At 45.1% G+C, this 21,065-nt stretch overlaps 2 protein-coding genes across 3 annotated transcripts in view; one reads left to right on the top strand and one right to left on the bottom strand.

Annotated features, from left to right (window-relative positions):
- AREL1 (apoptosis resistant E3 ubiquitin protein ligase 1) overlaps positions 1-11,082 on the bottom strand; it is a 30,231-nt gene extending 19,149 nt beyond the window's left edge. Inside the window, exons 1-3 of the mRNA XM_045013824.1 lie at positions 10,996-11,082; positions 8,987-9,074; positions 3,414-3,680 (exon numbers count right to left, since the gene is read on the bottom strand). The gene's annotated coding sequence lies outside the window, so the exon portion shown is untranslated. The remainder of the gene's footprint in view (positions 1-3,413; positions 3,681-8,986; positions 9,075-10,995) is intronic.
- FCF1 (FCF1 rRNA-processing protein) lies at positions 11,082-19,609 on the top strand. Of its 2 annotated transcripts, none has more exons than XM_045013825.1 (8): positions 11,082-11,184; positions 11,471-11,538; positions 11,972-12,043; positions 13,024-13,172; positions 13,727-13,799; positions 16,239-16,326; positions 17,073-17,167; positions 18,620-19,609. In XM_045013825.1, the coding sequence occupies exons 1-8, from the start codon at positions 11,182-11,184 to the stop codon at positions 18,666-18,668; spliced, it is 597 nt and encodes a 198-aa protein (XP_044869760.1). In that variant the 5' UTR covers positions 11,082-11,181; the 3' UTR covers positions 18,669-19,609. The 2 variants fall into 2 exon arrangements, with proteins under 2 accessions (XP_044869760.1, XP_044869761.1); XM_045013826.1 differs by having other exon boundaries at positions 11,170-11,303.
- The last annotated feature ends 1,456 nt before the right edge of the window (positions 19,610-21,065 follow it).

Here is a 21,065-nt window from a genome sequence, read left to right as displayed (position 1 = left end):
ACAAAATGTATTTGTTGCTTTTTACCGTCTGTATTATTGCTAGAAATTGTCTGTAACAAAGGTATAAAGCTTGCTGTAATTGTTTACCAGTTGAGAGACCTGTCCGGGACTGGGGTGACCCTGTGTCCTATGGCACTCTCTCCCTCCATTGTAATTACTGGAGAAATAATAAAGTATTTGATTTTGCTGCACCCAAACAAAAAGCGAGAACTGAGTTTTTCTCACATGGCTTCCACCCTGAGGAATTACGAACGAGAAGTTCAGTTCTGCTCACACACCCAACGCCCAAATGAACAGAGCAGAAAAACAACAGTAACCGGTTAAACAAAACAGAACAAAACCAGATAGTGTTTCCATATTCTATTAGGGCTTACCTTTAATCATGCTATTCTTAACATATAACACCAACAGCACCAAACAAAACAAACATAAAACTAACAAGGGTAAAACAGATAGATGGTGTAAATTCCGCAGGGCTCCCCCATTCATAATTGCTCACCAAACTGTGACAAATTTCTGTTACTAATTTATCCCTCATGTCAGGTGATCAGACTGACACTGCATATAATCAAATTTTAAAGCTTCATTAAAAATAATAAAACAACAACGGAGAGTGTTGGGAATGCTCCCATCTCACACAGGAAAAATATGAATGCCCCAAGCCTTAAGCCACTTTAATACTCACACATGTCTCACAGGAAAGTTAAGCTTTGCAAACATAATTCCAATTCTGTAACTTGTATTGCCTTTGGTTTGCCTCTGTCTCTATTTTTCCACATCAGCTGAGGCTGAAAGCAGTTTTACTTTGCACTTAGCATAGTCCGCACTGATTCTTGACCTTGAACACAAAACAACTTCTCCTTTATCTCTGGGCTAAGCTGAATTTCAAATTAACCCGTTCCTAGACAAATTGCTCACACTGTGTCAGAGGCTTTTTTTTGGTGATTAAAGGCTCCTCTGAGATATATGATCTTATCTAGATTGAAGGTACCTTCTAATGGGCATTGTTTAAATGAATTTTCACGCGTGTACAGATTCCAATCATTTAAATACCTGCAGGTTTTAGGACCATAATGTACGTACATGTAATATGCTGGGGTACCCTTAGGGGGTAAGGTGGAATGTTTAGACTGTCCCTTACCCATTTTCCACTTACACACACAGAGAGGGTGCCCTGTCCGCGCTAGCAGCTCAGAAACTAAGGATCTCTCCCTACAGGGTACTCACACAGGAGAGACTCACAAGGAAGACTACGACTCTCCTACACCTCCCTTCAGCAAAGAGCATCGGCTAGTCTCTGGGAGACGGCGCCGCTTACTCTGATTGCATCCAGTGAGATGATCAGACTGTCAGTAGCCCACACGGAAAGGAAGGGGAGGGAAGATGGGTTCACACACTCCTAGACCCAGGTAGCTTCCTCGCCGGACTATGCCAGGCCGAGTCAGTCCACCGTGGGTCGGATCTCCTAAAGATCCACTAGTTACCGGGCTTGCGTTAGAGCAGTCCTGATCATGAGCTTCCGCTTCACAGGGTACTCTGGGCGTCTTCGGATAACGATCACTCACACTGGTGTATACACACACACACACCAAGGCCTCTTTTTTTTCCTTTTTAACCCTTTTTAACCTTTTTATCTCTTTAAAAAAATTTTTTTTTTTTTTAACCTCGATGCATCTTTACCTGGTCCGGACCAATACCATGAGGCGGTATGACAACCCCTCTTGAGGCGGTAAAAACCCCTCAGCACCGGTGCATTCTAATGCATTTACCTATGCATTACCTTATGCATTTACCTATGCATTTACCTTGGCCAACTCAGCAGTTCCCAGTACTGCTATAAACTAACCTTATTGGGGCCTCTCCCCAATACCACTTTGCATCTGATCCTGCTGCACAGTCAATAAGTTCAGATGGCGTGAGCCCAACAGAGACAGACGTCCTCACGGAAAGTCCTCCTCCGATACCCCAATAGAGATTTCAAAAGGTCTCATACCTCTCATGTGGCGCCATGGGGTTCGAAGGGGAATGATCCGTAGTAGCCGTCTGTGGGTCCGTGGGCGTTGCCATCCCGGACGAGCCCCCAAATTGTCGGAGAAAAACTCAGTTCTCGCTTTTTGTTTGGGTGCAGCAAAATCAAATACTTTATTATTTCTCCAGTAATTACAATGGAGGGAGAGAGTGCCATAGGACACAGGGTCACCCCAGTCCCGGACAGGTCTCTCAACTGGTAAACAATTACAGCAAGCTTTATACCTTTGTTACAGACAATTTCTAGCAATAATACAGACGGTAAAAAGCAACAAATACATTTTGTTTATACATAAGCCTTTCTGCTATCTTATTTGTCTCACTCCTAAGAAAAGCAAGCCTGCATTTTTGGTTAGACTGTTGCAAGGTCGTAATAACTTTTCACACAGTTCACTCTGTCTCACATTATCTTGCTTCTACAAATCTCACGTCATTAGGGTCACAGCTAGCCTAACTCGTGCTAAGTAACTGACATTCATTAAGATCCCTTCAAATCCTTATTAATTCTTTCCCTGCTTCCACACTGTAAAGAACAATTACACCACAGATTCCTGTTCTGAACCTGTGATATCTGCAATAAAGACAATGCAGTACGAGCTTCAGAGACTGTGTTGGGAGTGGCAAGTGGGCTTCGGGGACTAGGCAATAGGGCCACTCACCTTGGGGTCACCAATTCCAACACTAATGACTGACAGTAGTTCCTATCTGTCTGATGGCTCTGCAAAGTGAGTTTGCATGGATCTGAGTTCCATTCCCAGAGGTCATGTGGGCACATCACAAAACCACCACCATAGCTGCTAGCAACTAGCCCTCAGGTTGGCAGCCTCAGCAGAAAAACTACAGCATAAATGGATCATGGAGCATAAATCTCTTTCCCTCTGCTACTCCCCCACCCCCAAACAAGCCCTCTAGCATAGGGCTGAAATACATTTGGCCCTTCTGAGGCTGAACACAGGGGGACAATGGGATACGGAAGTGTACCTATATCTTCCTTCTCACTTCAGCAAAGTGGAAACACCATGCACTCTCAATTATTGCAAGGAGTTTGCCGGTGGCTCGGGGACCCTGAGGCTGTGACATCATGCAGCAGAGCAGGAACCACTGTGCTCCAGAAGCTAGTACTTAGCCCAACAGCCGGGGGTGAAAATAACAGTTTCACACACACTAGTGCATACAATGTAGCTTGCCAGCCATTAGGCAAGGAATTACAATGTGCATACAGCTAGTCTATGCATGAGGTGAAGTTACTTATCGGTTTCACAACAGCACCAGCAAAAGTCACCAACATGCAGAAAGCAAACGCGGCTGACATTTCCCTATCTGATGGCTACCACCTTCTAGCCCTGTGAATCCTCCCAACACTCCAGCCAATGGCAGTCACATACCTTTACAAAAGTGCCCATGTTCTAAAAGCCAACAGGGGGGCACTCATTCCTCCACATCCTTCCTCTTGGCGCCAGAGGTGGGGCAAGGGTCAGCAGGAAGGGACCAAGCAGCGGAGCATTGTGGAAAAAGAGGATCCTGGAACTCACATCTTAGATTCACAGCTGGAGGAAAGGGACTCGAGTACAGCACCTTATCCCCCAACTCTGGGAAGAGGATATCTGCACTCTCGCACTCTGCAGCCACCAGTTGCTTGCTAGCCTCCCTGCCTGGGAAGGGACAAGAAGAAGAAAAATCCGTTACACCTATCCATAGATGAAAAGGGTGCCCTAGAAGGGGATTAAAAAAAAACGTGACTCCATGTCATTGCTACAAGCATAGCTGCTGTAAACCACCACCACCACAACGTGAGTGAAGTGCTAGGCTTCTCCATGTCCCAGAACTCTGAATGTAACCTGGTCTCATATCACTTTGCAGCCTAGATATGCAGGGTCATTCAGTCAACACCAACGCCCCTGAAACCCTGCAGGTCAAATATGGAACAAAACTTTGCCAGCCCAGATAGATTTCAACATGCTGAGGGGTTCAGCAGGGCAGCCAGGTACCTGGCTCCCACCCGAGAGTAATAATAAGCTAATAAAAGCATGATGTCCAGCAAAATATGACTGCACCAATCCCAGGTGAAGGTTATTCAGCTGCAGGGACATTTATAGACAATGGCCTATGTCTTACAAGGAATCTGAGCCCCAAAACAGATGGGGAAAATGTCTCTGCTGCTGCCACATTACAGGTATCCCAGATCTGAACAGCGGGTGGCCACACATGACAATTCATTTTAAGCACTGTCCACCCTGCTAAATCTCTGAGTTGCAAAGCAGCAAATATCTCAATCTGGAGACAAACCCCATAACAGATAGTATCTGTGTAACCCATAGAGCAGTGGTCCCCAAACTTTTCAGCTTCACTCTCCTCCTTACCCCATCTACACCTCCCCCCAAGAGCTGGGGCTGGCAGTGGGGCTGTGGCTCCTGGTGGGGGGAGGGGATGCAGACAGGGGTAATAAGGGGACTGAGGCTGGGGGTGGGTCTGAGGCCCGGGGCCTCGGCCAGGGACAGGGACACAGCTTGGGGGGGGAGGGGCTGAAGCTGGGGGCAATGCCAGGTGTGGGGCTGGGAGCCAGGGCTGCAGCTGGGGGTGAGCAGAGCTGTGAGCGGAGTGGGGCTGAGTGGTGCTCCCTCCCCGCCCCCTCGACACCCTCTGGGTAATGTGCCCCACAGTTTGGGGACTTCTGACACAGAGAATGGGAAATGTCCCAGGGGGCCATGCACCTCCCTAGCTCAGACCTGTTCTTTCAGAATGCAGAGTGCAAGAAGGAGACCAGAATAAATTAGGAATGACAGCACACTACAGCAGTTCTCCCAAAACAGATCACACCAGCTAGCTGTCTGATAGTGGTGTTCTCCTTACCTTCCATGCTAAGATACCTGCTCCTCCTCACTCCCCACTTACCCATCCTCCACTTCAGGGTGCCTGCCACCTTTAACCCATCCCTTCCAAACCATCTATTTCAGGGTGCCTGCTGCCTCCCCACGACCTCTTACTCACAACTCCACAGTACAGAGCCTGCTGCCTTCAGGACACAAAGCTTTCCACCTACATATGCAAACAGATGAGCAAATCTGTACAGAGTTCTTTACATCACCCCAAACTTGTACTCCTTGATGCTCATTCATTTGGCCTCGATGCCTGGCTTCAAACTCTGCTCCAACTGTGCTAGTTTGTTACAAGGTTTTGCCCACCCACCAGCATAAATGGTTTTGAAACCGCAATTATAGTCTAGGAAGGAACACAGTGCAGGGCCTAGTTTCTAGAACTATTTCTAACACTGGTACCCAAAATGTTTTTAAACACAGTAACACACTCCTGCCTCCACCTCTCTTCACATTTCTTCCTAGCATTCCATAAGTGTTCCCTTTGTATCTGGCTCGCCCTCCAAATAAGAATTGCACTCCAATCCTGGTCACTCAATTACAGACCTAAAAGTTGCAATTCTTCAACAAAAAAACCCTTCAAAAACAGACTCCGATGAGAAACTGCAGAACTGGAATTAATTTGCAAACTGGACACCATTAAATTAGGCTTGAATAAGGACTGGGAGTGGATGGGTCATTACACAAAGTAAAAACTATTTCCTCATGCTAATTTTCCCCCTACTGTTACTCACACCTTTTTGTCAACTGTTTGAAATGGGCCATCCTGATTATCACTACAAATGTTTTTTTCTCCTGCTGATAATAGCCCACCTTAATTGATTAGTCTCGTTAGGGTTGGTGTGGCAACACCCATTTTTTCAAGTTCTCTGTATATATCTATTTTCCTACTGTATTTTCCACTGCATGCATCTGATGAAGTGGGCTTTAGCCCACAAAAGCTTATGCCCAAATAAATTTGTTAGTCTCTAAGGTGCCACAAGTACTCCTCGTAATTTCCACAGGGACTCTTATCACTGTGCAATTCTGAATTGTTTTTGAATCTCGAAGGAAATATTTCACCAACATCTACAGAACCAGCTCCCTCGCCCCACTTCAAAAGTTATCTTTCCTCCCTTGGTATCCTGCTGTTAAGTGAATTGTCTTGTTAGACTGACCTCACACTTGGTAAGGCAACTCTCATCCTTTCATGTATTTATACCTGCTCCTGTATTTTCCACTTCATGAATCTGATGAAGTGGTTTCTAGCCCACAAAAGCTTATGCCCAAATAATTGGTTAGTCTCTAAGGTGCCACAAGGACTCCTCGTAATTTCCACAGGGACTCTTATCACTGTGCAATTCTGAATTGTTTTTGAATCTCGAAGGAAATATTTCACCAACATCTACAGAACCAGCTCCCTCGCCCCACTTCAAAAGTTATCTTTCCTCCCTTGGTATCCTGCTGTTAAGTGAATTGTCTTGTTAGACTGACCTCACACTTGGTAAGGCAACTCTCATCCTTTCATGTATTTATACCTGCTCCTGTATTTTCCACTTCATGAATCTGATGAAGTGGTTTCTAGCCCACAAAAGCTTATGCCCAAATAATTGGTTAGTCTCTAAGGTGACACAAGGACTCCTTGTTGTTTTTGCTGATACAGACTAACACGGCTACCACTCTGAAACCAGTACAAAATTGGCATTCTGGGCCCATATGCACAAGCTACCCCAGTTTCAGCCCATAACTCCTTCCCTTCCCCAAGTCATGCTGAAAGTTACTCTCTGTTCTAAGTCTGGTACCTGAAACCTCCAGAATGATCAAGGAGCTTGATGCCAATATGAAAATGGGCCACTTGGTCTTGCTTACAGAATTTCAGAATTAATTCCCTGTGTCTGACAAGCTGTCTCCCTTAATCAGCCCAGCAAGTTCTTATTTCATTACCGCTGCATGAAATGGTAGGCAAGGCACCAGGTCAGGTGGCCAGCAGAGACAAAAGGAGCTGCCACATTCACAGCCAGCTTCCCTCTAGCATGTACATTAGAACCGACCCCAAAGATACTTACTCAGCCAGGGTACTGTGGGGTAAGCTTCTTGCCATGGTTAACTAGTACCCAGATATGTAATTTATTCACAAGTGGAACAAGTTATTTTAGAAAAGCATCAAGCAGTGCCAAAAGCTACCAGCTAACAAGGTGCGGAACTAACCTTTTTGTGAAAGATACCAGTACAGAGTCAACCTCATTACTGGGCAGAGAAAATACCCAGCTGTCCTACAGGCCTTACGTGCTTGATCCAAGGACACAGCACGTGATGGCCTCCTACCACCTGCAGGAAGAATTTGAATTTGGAAGACTTAATCCAGATTTGCCTCCCGAACTACCTGCAGAGCCAGGATGGAGTGCATGGCACCACAGAGAGAACTGCGGTGGAGACAGCAGAGTGTGCAGCAAAGCTCTGAAAGCTGAGTGTGCACAAGTGTAATTGCAGCAATAAGGGAAATACTAGCCAGCACTGGTACATTAATGTAACTGAAGTTGCAGAGCCATTAGAGGGCACACGTTATATAAAACTAGAGTGACCATATAGAAAGTATGAAAAATCAGGACAGGGGTGGGGGCGTAAAAGGTGCCTATATAAGAAAAAGCCCCAAATATCAGGACTGTCTCTATAAAATAGGGGCATCTGGTCACCCTATTATAAAACAGACTTGGTGAGGCCCTAGAACACATCAGCTTTTCCTCCTTTTGATATTTTGTTGCTACACTGATAGATATTTATATTGGTTTCCTCTTCACCCCCCAAATTCCAGCAGCTTTCAGGAAAAATGGATTACGAATAATTTCTCCAGGAGAGTATTGCCACAAATTATAAAAACCAAGCTGAGAGAACACCTTGGCAACTTTGTAAACCAAACACCTTATGTGGCATATCTAGCCATGTAGAAAAATACTCAATGACAATGATCAGTACTTCTCAGATCATGCACAAGAAAATGATTCTCCTTAGAGTGAGACTATCCAGTTTTTCTCACTTAAATCAAATGTGTGCAAGGGTATCAGTGCAACTGCACATATGCACTTAATTTTAAAATATGCTGAAAGTCAGAAGAGTCAGCTCAAGTGCAACGGGCAGGTTCCAATATCAAGCAGCAAGGACAGAAAACCACATTGATGGCCAAGATCAACACAAACAGATCTGTCTCTCTCTCTCCAGGATTGGACCATGCCATCGGTCCAATTTTAAACAAAGTCCAGGTGAAATGCTGGCTTGCAAAAAAGAAAAACACACACGAGAGATCCCAGTTCAATACCAAAAATCTAAGATTCCCCATTTTTTCTATTCCAAGTAGATTTTAAATCAATGTCAGTACACATGTGCTCCTCACCTCCTCCACAGATACAGCAGGTCAGCTTTCTTCATTCACTGCATAACACAAAATTCACTTTCCAAGTAAAAATAAGCCTCAGCCACTGCTCATAGGGAACAGCCACTCATCACTGCTGCTCACCCCTCCAGCTCTTCCCAAAGCAGGGTCACTCAGACCATCTAAGCAGCACAAGCAAAGCACTAGAGAATGCATCTCTTCATCCAACAATTAGTTTTGTTAAAATTGCTCATATGTTGACCTCTCTCAACTACCTCTCCCCCTGTTTCCTTACCAAGCCCAATATCCTTCCAGTCTTCGATTTTCTTCCACACCACTAGCCCTCAATTTCAGAAAGTACTTTGGGAGGAAGTGGCTCAGCTGTAATTCAGCCTGTGCTGATGCTTATCTTCATCATGCTTCATGATCAAATCAGGTAGAACTAGGTTGCATCTGAAAGGCACCATTAGCTCCGCCTCCAAGCTCACAGCAATCCCAGGATGTGCATGAAGAGGAGACACCACAGCAAGGCTTAACTCCTTGTTCCTTTCACAAGGTATCAGGACATAGGCCACAAACTGGCTCATAGCAGTAAGAGGTTTCAGAAAAGACCTATGGCCAGAAAAGGGAATGTGCCAACCCACTAGCCATCACTCTCTGCAGGCAGCCCCAGTGAAGTTCCATGCATTTGTTATGACCTCAGGCAATGGCCACTATCAGGAAGTATGGTTGATAATACCTTTCTCTTATATGAGGGACTGGACCAGCCAGAGTCAGGGTCCTGCAGAACCAACACTAAACGAGTTCTTCAGACCCTGGAGCTTCACCTGCAAGAGACAGCCAAGCAAAACAGGTCCATATGAGAAGGGATATATAACTACTCTCCATTTTGCAATGAAGTGGGAGGAAAGAGAAAGGGAGAACGGAAATGGGAGTGTGCTTCCCTTTCAAAACCACTAGCAAATTTTGATAGAGATTGCAAGCTATGGAACGAACACACACACACACTCTCTCTCTCTCTCTCGTTAAAAGTATTTGATAACATAATCCAAACCATTTTACTCTAGAGAAGTGAAATACTGGGCCCATCTGTATCTGCAACTGTCACTGAAGAGGACAAAACCACAACAGAAACCTTACAAGTTCTGCAAATAAATATTATGCATCCATAGGAACAGACAGCTGCAGGACAGAACTAGAGATACCTTTTGCTAATCAACACACAATAAGGACAAGTTCTGGGTAACACCTCAACCAAGGCCACAAAATTTTTGCCCACCACAAAGCACTAGAGAAGAAAAAACAGAAACCTGACAATGACTGCAGGTACAGCAGCACAGCCAAACCTCAACAAAAGATCTAACCTCCAGAACAATTAAATAATTAATTTCACCTAAGCCCAAATAATAATGTAAATCACTTAAAAAAAAACTTTACAGTATAGCAATCACTAAGGACAGATACAAACTACAACAACCAACTAGACAAGTGAAGATACCAAACAGAACCTTCTCACCGACAAATACTTCACCACTATGAGGTGAGCAAAATGCATAGACTTCTTCAAATGTAAAATCAGAGACCACAGAAGGGAAACCAGAAGCGAGAAGTAATAAGTAAGGCTAAGCTTTTGTCATGTTTATTTTTAGTAAAAGTCACAGACAGGTCACGGGCAATAGACAAAAATTCATGGAAGCCTTGACCTGTCTATGACTTTTGCTGCTGCAGCTCCATGCCTTCCCCTGCCACCATGGTGGCTGGGAGCTGCAGCGTTTCCCCTCTGCCCACGGCAGCTGGAAGCTGCAGGGTGCCCATATTTCCCAAAGAGAAAACAGGACACCCCCAGCCGCTCAGCCAAGGTGTCCCCCTCCCCTGCGCGAGGCTGTCACTTGTTGCTGGAACCCTGTGAGGGCCCCACTGGCTGCCAGCTCCAGTCCCACAGCCTCTGGGGCTGAAACAGAGAATGTCACTGAGGTCTCTAGATGATTCCTTGACTTCAATGACATAAACGTAGCCTTAGTAATTAGGAACCAAAGAAACACAAAGGAACAACCAAGTTTCCCATGTAATACAGAATAGATCCAAGTTATTTCCTGCTCCACTGTAGACGCGCTTCCTCGAATGATCAGAAATGACTTCTAATCCAAGGACGGAGGGGAGTCTCTGTGCATAATGCTAGACACCCCACCCTCTAGGGGCCCGCAAACCCGCTGGGGAGTCAGGAACAAACACTAAACGCAAATAGACAGGGGCAGAAGCCCCCGCCACGCTGGGAAACCCCATCCTGGGCAGAGGCTTAACGTACTGGGGAATCAGACTGCAACTATATTGGGTAGATACTTGCTGTATCCCCACCCCTCAGCGGGTGCAGGGCTCCATGTCCTCGCACTTCGGCACCCGCTGTCAAGCCCACCATGCCGCTCTGGCCGGACTCCTCTGCCCCCCGTACCGGGGCTCCCCGGGAGCGAGGCCCTCGGGCTGTGACTCTCTTCCCTGCCCGCTACCACGGCTCTGTAACCGGGCGCTGCCTCTCCAGGCGCGCGCAGAACCCCACCCCCTCCGCGGGTCGCTGCGTCTCGCAGGCCCCAGGCCCGCCTAAGCCGCCCTGACTCGAGGCCCGGAGCTGGTCTCCCCCCGAACAGGCGGGTCGGTCGGGGCAGGTTCCCAAGGACAAGGCCCCTCCCCCGCAGGGGCTCCCCGGGACGCGGGCTCAGCCCCTGGCTCACAGGCCTGAAGAGAGACAGTTACCAGCAGCGGTTCCGGGTCTAGGCCCTGGTCGTGCGCGCGGCCAGCGCGGGCTCCCGCTGCCCCCGCCTCCGAGCCGGTGGCCGGAAGTGATAGCTCGTCACGGGCAGGTCAGCGGTGACGAGCGAGGCGCGCGCCGGAAGTGGTGGCCGGGGCGTGGGGCCGAGGGGGAGCCGGGCGAGGAGCAGGATGGTGAGGAGCGACCGGCGGCGGCGGCGCTCTGCTCCCGAGCACGCGGGTGGGAGTTGTGGGCTTTGGCTGCCTCCGCGTGGCGGTGGCCCGCGCCTGGTTTCCCGAGTCTCAGGGTTTCTGTACGTGAGCGGCGGGTGGGGGGTGCTGCAGGGGGTGGTATGTGGGGAGGCCGCACTGCCGGGGGGCCGCTGGGGGTAGGGGAGAGGGTTGGGGGGCGAATGCCGCGGAGGCAGGTTTGGGGGGTGTCTGTTTTTTCCTCCTCGCCTCTAACAATGTTTCCTTCCAGGGGAAACAAAAGAAAGCGAGGAAATACGCCACCGTGAAACGCATGATCAGCCTCCGAGACCAGCGCATGTGAGCCTCCCAGCGATGGGGTGTAGGGGTCAGGGACCAATTCATAGTACTGGAGTCCTAGCTACAGAGAAACTTAGGTTCCCCCAGTCAATCTCTGAAGGCCAATGCAGGAGTCTAGGTTGACTGTTCTCCAGTGTCTTGTCCCATTTTTTAGGATCCCCAGCGATTGCTTTCACTTCCTGCTTTAGAAGATGTTTTCCCACTTTTATCCATTTCACTGTCAAGGGGTCTTCCTGGGAGCTAACCTAAATTTTCATAATTTCAGCCCAAACTTCCTAGTTTTACTCTGTTGTATCATTCTTAGCTGTTCCTTTTTCCCCTTGGTTTTTACAACATTAAGACATTTTTCTAGTATTATATCCATTGTTGCCCCCCCATACTGACATACTTGTGAGTGTGTCACAAAAACATAATTTATTTTTTGTTGCTTTAGCAAACAGACGGAGCGTGCAAAATCCAATGTGAAAAAGAAGGATGATCCCAGTGCAATCAAGGAAAGAGAGGTGTAAGTACCAAAGGAACTGCACTCTGCTTTACATCTGGGAGAGTGGAGATGCCCTCTGCCTTGCCTTGCCCTTGGGGGCGTAGAGGAGATGCAGCTCTGGGCAGCTGCAGGAATATTTTCCCTGTCTCTTTCACTTATCGGGAAGCAGAGCAGTCTATGGGAGCAGAGGGAAACCTTCCCATAGTTGGGACCCTCCTTCCAGATGGTGTTGGGGTATCCTCTCGTACTGAGGTTACCTCTCCGGGGGAGGGAACTCCAGTTACTAGGAAAAGGCAGGTGTTAGTAATAGCTGGGTTTGTGATGACCGGGAGAACCTAGTTCTTTTAATACAAGAACTAGGGGGTCACCAAATGAAATTAATAGGCAGCAGGTTTAAAACAAATAAAAGGAAGTTCTTCTTCACGCAGCGCCCAGTCGACTTGTGAAACTCCTTACCTGAGGAGGTTGTGAAGACTAGGGCTATAACAGCATTTAAAAGAGAACTGTATAAATTCATGGAGGTTAAGTCCATTAGACGCTATTAGCCACGATGGGTAAGGAATGGTGTCTCTAGACTCTGTCTGTTTGTCAGAGTGTGGAGATGGATGGCAGGAGAGAGATCACTTGATCATTACCTGTTAGGTTCACTCCCTCTGGGGCACGTGGCATTGGCCACTGTCAGTAGACAGGATACTGGGCTCAATGGACCTTTGGTCTGAGCCAGTACGGCCGTTCTTATGTTCTAAAGATTGTAGGAACTTGCTCCCCCTTGGCCTGAATTTCTTGATGTGTATACTGAGGGAAGTGGGGATTGGACTCTCAGAAGGAAGAGAGGTGGAGGTGGGCTGCTTGATAATTGCCACCATCTGTCTCTCCAGGCATTATCTCAGACCTGCTCCTGATTGGGCATGTTTCCTAGTAGATCTGTCCAGGTCATAGGATTTGATGCATAGGTGGTGTCAGTTTAAAGTAACTGATTTGAATTGTTTCTTTCCTGACAGCCCTCAGCACCCTTCCTGTTTGTTCTTCCAGTATAACACACAGTTGGGCCCACCCTATTATATTCTGGTTGATACAAACTTCATCAACTTCTCCATTAAAGCCAAGCTGGACCTGGTGCAGTCAATGATGGACTGTCTCTATGCCAAGTGTGAGTGTCTGTTCCTGTTAGAGTTTAGGTGCCCTGGTGTGGTGAGGTCTGCTCTTGCCTGCAACAATCCTTCACTCTGCCACAAACACTTTGCAGGCCACATAGCACTAACTTAAGATAACAAAAGACTAGTTAAAAGGATTTATACTGCTGGCTGAGTACAGTGGCCAATATTGAACAGTGGGCCTGGGATTCTTGATCTGCATTAACCATAGAACTCTTTGCAATTAAAAATCAGATGAGTCTTAAATACTAATCTTGACAAAATAAAAAAAATTAAAAACAAAAATTTTAAACCCCAGATTCATCCAAAAGATCAACAAACTTAACAAGAGATGGCCAGCTAGCTGCTCGGTTGCTTTGCATTTCATCCTTCCCCTCCCCCTTCATGAGTTTTTTGTGTGTTTAATTAAACTGTAAGCAATTCAGGGTAGAGATGTTGATAGTTTATCTTTGTATTTTCTGTAGAGCACATTGTCATAGCTAAGGTACTGTAAGGTAAGAACTAATACACTTTTGGCACTATAGAGGTAATAAATATTTTGTTCATGCAGGTATCCCCTGTATCACAGATTGCGTGATGGCTGAAATTGAGAAGCTAGGGCAGAAGTACCGTGTGGCACTAAGGTAGGTGCAGGACACTCAACTCTGTTCCTTAGTCCATCTGTCTACTTGGCTGCTTCAGACACTTCACTGATTAGATTAAGTGGTATACACAATCACAACCATTATGGTTGAATTTTAAACAGGCACTGGGAAGTAGAAAGTTCTGTTCTGAAAGCTTGGGCTAGGATGGAAAGTCTTGCAAGAGCTTATCTTCTTGGCCTATCAATTCCTGCACAATGTAAGCTTTTATTTAAAAACTGTCTAGTCATTATGGTGCAAGTCATAGCTCCAGTTTATCTACAGTCATTGTGAGCAAGACTGGCCAAAAGACCCAGCAAAGACATTAACATAGATCATTCACAAAAGGCCTGCTACGATGGAGGCAGCAATCCAGTCTGAATGAAATTGGAGGAATCCACCATGAGAAAAACATTTGACCCTGTATGCATCAATTTGTCCATCATCCTGGACAGTTCTGCTGCTCAAGACCACATGGATATTCTGGAGGAGGATGATAAAACCTCCTTTACCACAATTGCAAGCCATATTTTTTTAAAAAATCTTTATCCAAATCAGCCATGTTTATAATGAGATCTCTGCCACTGGCGTTCTATTCTTCCATTGTGCTTGTTCTTTCTGCAGTGGGTAACCTGTGGAGAAGAGAGTATTTAGGAGTCCTTACACTGAGGACAAAAGTTGTTTATAAAGTCATGTGAGATCACCCATAGCAGTCTTGCAGGCTGCACTGTGTTCTTCAACTTGATCCCTTTTAATATCAGGAGGTGATACAAAGAAACTGGTCTTCATCCTGACAGGAGAAAAGAGGACTTTGGCCTCAGCCTGCACCAACTGGATCATTGATGTTCCAACTGTAACTCTGAATTCCCCGACTTACGTCAATTTTAAATGATCACACTCACAATGAGGCATTCATTCATACTTTTTGCATCTTATGTTAAAAAATCAATTTTCATACTTACGTAAATTTGTGGTATTTGCTAGCATGATCATTGAGAAACTTCTACAGAGTGATATGTTTCCAGAGCTTTGTACATCAGCACAGCAAAGAAGAAATGTTTGTGACTTTCCATTACAACATCCATACTGCACAAGATTTTGAAAACATTCCAGTTCTTATAACTAACTAATATTTCTTCCACCATATCAAAAGCACCTGTCAGCATTAAGGTCTGGGTCTGGAACAAGTTTTGAAAAAGAAATCTTTACAGAATTCACTCAATCTCCAAATCTCTTATCTTGTGACACATTTTTTTTATACTTTAAATTGCAGCAGACTTCCAAAAGAACATTTCTCTGCAGCTGAGAATAAGTAGGAGAGAAACCTCTGTCCAAAGGAGGAGGGGTGGCTTTTTTTTTTGTCTTCAAGATTAGTTCATGTTTTCAAGGATTTATTATCTGCGTTCCATCTCAGTCCTACAGCAGCATTATAATGTGAACTGGTAATCCTAGAGTCAGAGTACTGGCCTGCAATTAGATTCATAGTTCCATTGTCTATAGAACATTAGTCCAAGTCCGATAACTAATTTTCCTCTGCTTTGTCAATCAGCCATAGTTATTCACTTCCATTCTTGACCTATTGTATAGTATTGCAGTGCAGTGAGTAAAGAGCTGCAATGTTCCACCCACAAGAGGGCTCTGTTTTAGTGGAGGGTGAAGTTATTTCTGCATATAGCTTGTAAAGCACTTTGAGATAAGGTGTTAAAGGGAAATATGATCCTTGCCCTGATATCTATGTAGCGATTCCATCTACATAGACAATCAAGTCAAGCACGTTAGTCTAAATGTCTTAATCATTCAGTAGCTGAGGGAAGGGCATTATGCAAGTCCATGATAGAACCAGGCAGCACTTGCCATGGATGCAACCTGAAAATATGTGGCCTACATCTTCTAATTGACCACAGTGGTAAAAGGGGGAGTCACAAAGACCCCAGTTATAGTCACTAGCAGCACATCTAAATTGATTTGAGCTTTACCCAAAGATGGCGTGGAAGGTCAAAACCAGGAGGCTGGACTGTTGTTTCTGTCACAAGAAGGCATTGGCTTTGTTTGAGGCTTGTTCTTGCCACCTGGACATGATATTGAGGTTCTGTAGGGGAATTGTCCAAGGAAATGACATTTCTAATTACTGTTTTCTGTTTTGCATAGAACCCTGGTCTTGATTGTGGTCTCTGGGTGCTATTGCAATAAATACTAAGTAATACATAAACGATAATTAGCCACAATATTTGTTAATCCAACTTGTGCTTTTTTGACCTTCCTTGCTCCTCATTTGAATTTGGCCTGAAGAGTTTTTAACCCCCTGGTCTGTGGTCTTGAGATTTGGAAATTGCCCAGAATAGAGGAGGGGCTGTTCCTACTTCCTCACCCTGGAATTGTCTGAAGATGCCTCTGTATAGGTCCTCAGTACTCTTCCTAATGACATCTTTTATGACCCCACAGAATAGCCAAAGACCCGCGATTTGAACGCCTGCCTTGCACACACAAAGGGACCTATGCAGATGACTGCTTGGTGCAGAGGGTCACTCAGGTACCTCCCATTCCAAGGGTTCCTTTTCTGCACTGTTGGCATGAAAACTTGCTGAACTCCCATAGGCACTAATGACCTATAAAATCTGAGATCTGCTGAGAAACTGTGGGAGCCAGTCAAAGTTCCTCTAGTCCAGTATCCAAGCTCCAATGTATCCAATATTAATTACTTGCTTCAAAGGAAGATATAACATCCCCATTATGCACCTCATTGTGCAATTCTATCTGAAGGAATACGTATGGGATGGGAAATTCCTTCCTGAATACTCCAGGTGGCAGGCCAGTCGCTTTAGTAGCAATAAAGATGATAATATCAATCTCCTGGATAGTGGGTTTTTTCAGTAGGTCTCAAAGCATTTTACAAAGGAAGTCAGTATCACTGTCCCCATTTTACAGATGGGGAAACTAAAGGACAGAGAGGCAAAGGGACTTGCCCAAGGTCACCCAGCAGCCTGGGCAGAGCCAGGAATAGAACCCAGGTATTTGAGTTCCAGTCCAGCACTCTATCCACTAGGCAACACTGCTCCCTCCTGTAAGTCACCTGGACACTATGATGAACAGAAGAGCACAGCTAATCTGTAGTAGGGCTCTGTAGGAATAAGAGTAGCATCTTATCCTAGTAATGTCCAATTATTTTAGAATTGGTGCCCCACAGTGTTATGACTAAGTGAACAAAAGCATTTGTTTGGCCTTCTCTCCACTGGGCTGGGTCATTGTTAGAGTCTGACATGCCTCCATTTCTTGCAGCATAAGTGTTACATAGTGGCCACGGTGGACAGAGACCTTAAGCGGAGAATCCGGAAGATTCCTGGAGTCCCTATCATGTATATTTCCAACCACAGGTGGGAGACCTCTCTAGCAGGACACAACACTGTCTTTGACAGAATTGCTGTCTGTTAGTAGTTTATTCCCAAACATGTTTGGTCTTTCTGTCTATCTTGGGGTGTTCTGTAGTGCCTGTAACTGTAGTGTCTTTGAGTCTTTATAAACGGAAGTGGTATGCCCGCTTATGTGAAGAAAAGACCATGCACTGTTGTAACAGGAGCACCTGTTTGGAATGCCATTTCCATTATAAACAATTTCATTCAGTTGCTCATAATTTGGAAAAATAATTTTCTTGGTCAGTTTTCATTGTCTGATCTCAGCCGAGAAGTGGTTTGTTTATTTTTAATTCTGAAGTATCAGCAAAATGAACTCAGAAGTTTCTTGAGTCGTCGGGTTTTTTCACATCCCAGTCACAAATTTAGTGTACACAAATGGCTAACCTAGTTTATGTAAAACAAGACAACTTTGAAAGAAATTCATTTAGTGACTTTGAAGTAGTGAATTTTTCCAAGCATGTGTTGTTTGGGACTGCTTGCTTAATCTAAAGTTACTTTAAACATTGCAGGAGCTGTAATCTGCTTTAACATAATCTAAATTTGCAAGGATTTGCAACAATCCCAGCCTTCCTAAAGTGTTTATAAGAACCTAAAGAAAGAGGCCTTTATTTACCTTTGTAGGGCACCTTCAATATTTTAATATCTCCTGCATGAAATACAACAGTTGTATCTTTCATACCAGCTGTTAACTAGAGGGGGGAGAGAAAACAAGGTATGGGCAGAGAAGAGGATGTTTTCAGGTGGGACTTGAAATGGGGGTGAGGGAGGGAGAGGCTATTCCTGATGCTAAGGGAAGCAGAGAGAAAGCTTTTGTACGAATAGTGGTGAGATTATGTGAAGAGAGGAGGAGTCTGGTGATGTGTGAGAGGGGAGTAGTATGTCAAGGTTGGCTGAGGCAAGTCCACAGAGAGTCTTAATTGATCCATAACTGGAATGTAGCTTTGTATATTTCTCTCACAAAGTGTCTCCTGCTGTCATACTTTTGGGCCCTTGAATGCAGCTTGGATGACTAATATAGCAGCTCTTTGAAGTGCTCTGCTCTCCATGCTGCTCTGTCACAGGGCTGAAAGGATTAAAGTTACTTATTATGTAAGAACTTGGTCTGAAGCTGTTTTCCTCCCATGGCAGTGATAAGTTTTCTGGGTTCCTTGTGCCCCAATAGATAGGTCTTGAGGAGCTTTGTAATGCTGGAACACTGGTGGGGACATTCCACTACTGCCAGTCTTTGCCCTCCCTGGGTATTCAAGCTGCAGGTCAAAATGCCATGAAGCTGCTTGTTGTGGGCCTGAATGCATTAGGCTCCTCTCCACATTTGCTGCCTGCTGAAGGGGAAGATGGCAGGGCAGTTAATGGAGGAGACTGCTTTCCAAGCAGGATGTTCTATACTCACAATTTTGTCTTTGTTGCCTTCAGGTATAACATTGAGAGGATGCCAGATGATTATGGAGCCCCTCGATTCTAACCCCCGGCTACAGATGTTCCCATCACATACCACTACCAAGCGCCAGAATTCTAAACCCAGTTACAGTGCTCCTCTGTTTCTAACCCCCCCCCGCTTCCCTCCCTCTGCTGGGATTGCTCCCAGGGCTGCCGATGACACTGGACTGATTTCTTAGGCCTTGGCTTTGCAGCTTTGGTCTTCTAATGAAAAGCCATTTTGGATCTTTCTACCTTTATTCACCCTTGTTCTGCCTAAACCCATTGGTTAAATCAGCATGTGTGGGAGGGAGTACTAGGACCCAGGGAGTGCATCTGCCTAGCTTTCTCCTCATTCTGCAGGTGGGGTATTTAGAGAAAGTGCCAAGGAAGGATCCAGCAATGGCACAGAATGGGAACACAAGTTCCTAGAAACTGGAGTTGCAGATCAGTCTGAAAAAACTGTTGCCTGCAGCAGGACATGCATTTTTCTGGCACAGCTGAAGTCTGCCCCACACTTTAAATTTCATTATCTGAATGGTGGGGAATCAGCAAAATTATGAGGCCATGGCAGTGGATATACCTCATGTGGACATAAAGGCTCTGAAAAAAATCAACACAAGAAGGTGGGTTGTGGGGACCTATATAGAACACCACAGTACTGCCTTCCAAATCCCTGACTAAGTAGATTCTGTGTGTTCTGGGTCTGAACAAAACTGACAAAGTTCTCCTCTCTCCTCCACATAAGAACATGGGGGCCAGTGTTACTGAGGTCAAATCTCCCATCAAGTTTCAAATGAAGAAGATTCTTTGTTTAGATGTGACAGTCAAGCATGAGGATAAACTAACTTAAAAAAATCACTTGCCATCAACTTCCTGGGGTCCTTGCTGAAGGAAAAACTGGCAAGCATGATGGTTGGTGAGAGTACTGGAGGCAAACTTCAGCATCTCTACTAAACGGGCAATAATAAAGGTGTTCAGTCCCTATTTGGAATTAGTCGGCTTTTCTTCAATTATTATATTGTCAGCATAATGAATTAAACCTGATAGTGTCTTACGTGCATTCCTGAAACTCTGCATGTCTTCATGTGTGTCTGCCCACTTCCTGCATGATGCAGGCACTATTTTACAATATATTCATAGCTGGGCACAGGGCACCTCTTCTAGGCATTCTGCACTCCTCTCGCTGGGAGGGGTTGGGGCAGAGGAGAAATGGTGCCAAACTGATACAACGCTTGCTCTTAAGCCCCTTACTGAGCTCCAGGGCCCTGCTTAGGCTGGCAGCAGGGACTGGTTGTTCTTCAACAGGGCTCTGTCTACACAGCAAAGACAAGGGTCCCTATTCATCCCTCATATGCGTTGGGCTTACTCCCATAGACTTCATTAGCAGTTGCAGTAGCTTTCACAAAGTTGGTCTTAAATGCAGTAGCTTTAAAATAATAAAAAATCTGCACTATTTTGGTTAAAATGGCATTGAAAGCCATGAGGTTAGTGCTTGAATGGCTCATGTAAATTTCAAATGTTTCAATCAAGTGCTGGCTCTGGAACTGTCTTTAAAAATCCCATTCATAGTTCTGCTAGGATCTTTCAGAAGGATTGCAGAAGAGTCACTATCTGCTCAAAGCAGCCAAGACCACCAGACCCTCAACTCTATAATCTCGTCTATTAGAATGGTATGTGTAATTGTTATGAAACTTTTTCCCCTCATGAATGTACGTATAATCTCTTGCCTCACGTCTGAGTCCATGAAGCAGAGGCTAGACCTATAAGGCTTTGATCCATCACCACCTCTTTCCCCTGACGTACATGTAAATTTATCCCATTAACTATTATGCTTTGTTTTGTGTTCATTAAGCTAATTGATAATGTAAAGCACAGTAGACAAGAGACCCCATGTTATCTGTAGTAATCTGGACCTACATTCTGTTGCAAGGTCCCTATAGTAGGTGGCATGATAAAGAATTCTAGCAGCTTCAGATAAATGTTAAAGGGTTTTTATTTTTAAAAAAAAAAAGTACACCCTGTTGCATTTGTATTCAGTTTAGTTTGTTCTCCCAATTTTGATATCAGTTTTTTTTAACTGATATTACATAACCACATTGTAGCAGCTGTTGGGAAAAATTGGAGATGGCAGTAGCTGGGTTTAGGACAGTTGGGATTTTTGGTAGCTAGGGAGGTGTGAAGAGAGTTTGGAATTGTGGGATAAACACTAGCTGGATGTTTCTACTAAAATTATGAGTGGTGAAATAGTTAATAATGGTGGGATTGAAATTATCACCTTTAAATTATAGAGTAAAACACCCATTGAAATGAATGGAGTAACTCCTGCCTCTCAGAGCTATTGGTTTAGGCTCTCTGCAGACTCAGGAAGACATCACTGCCTTCATTAAACTGGGTTCACAATTCACAACCATGAGGGCTAGAAACATTCTTAAAGCTAAAA

The sequence above is a fragment of the Mauremys mutica genome, chromosome 4 (assembly GCF_020497125.1).
Source record: "Mauremys mutica isolate MM-2020 ecotype Southern chromosome 4, ASM2049712v1, whole genome shotgun sequence".
In the NCBI taxonomy this organism is placed as follows: domain Eukaryota; kingdom Metazoa; phylum Chordata; order Testudines; family Geoemydidae; genus Mauremys; species Mauremys mutica.
This window is presented reverse-complemented; position numbering and strand designations above follow the sequence as displayed.

Coding starts and splice junctions, on each gene's coding strand:
- FCF1 (XM_045013825.1), top strand. Junction 12,044..13,023: donor GCAATCAAGGAAAGAGAGGT/GTAAGTACCAAA, acceptor CTTTCCTGACAG/CCCTCAGCACCCTTCCTGTT. Junction 13,173..13,726: donor GGACTGTCTCTATGCCAAGT/GTGAGTGTCTGT, acceptor TTGTTCATGCAG/GTATCCCCTGTATCACAGAT.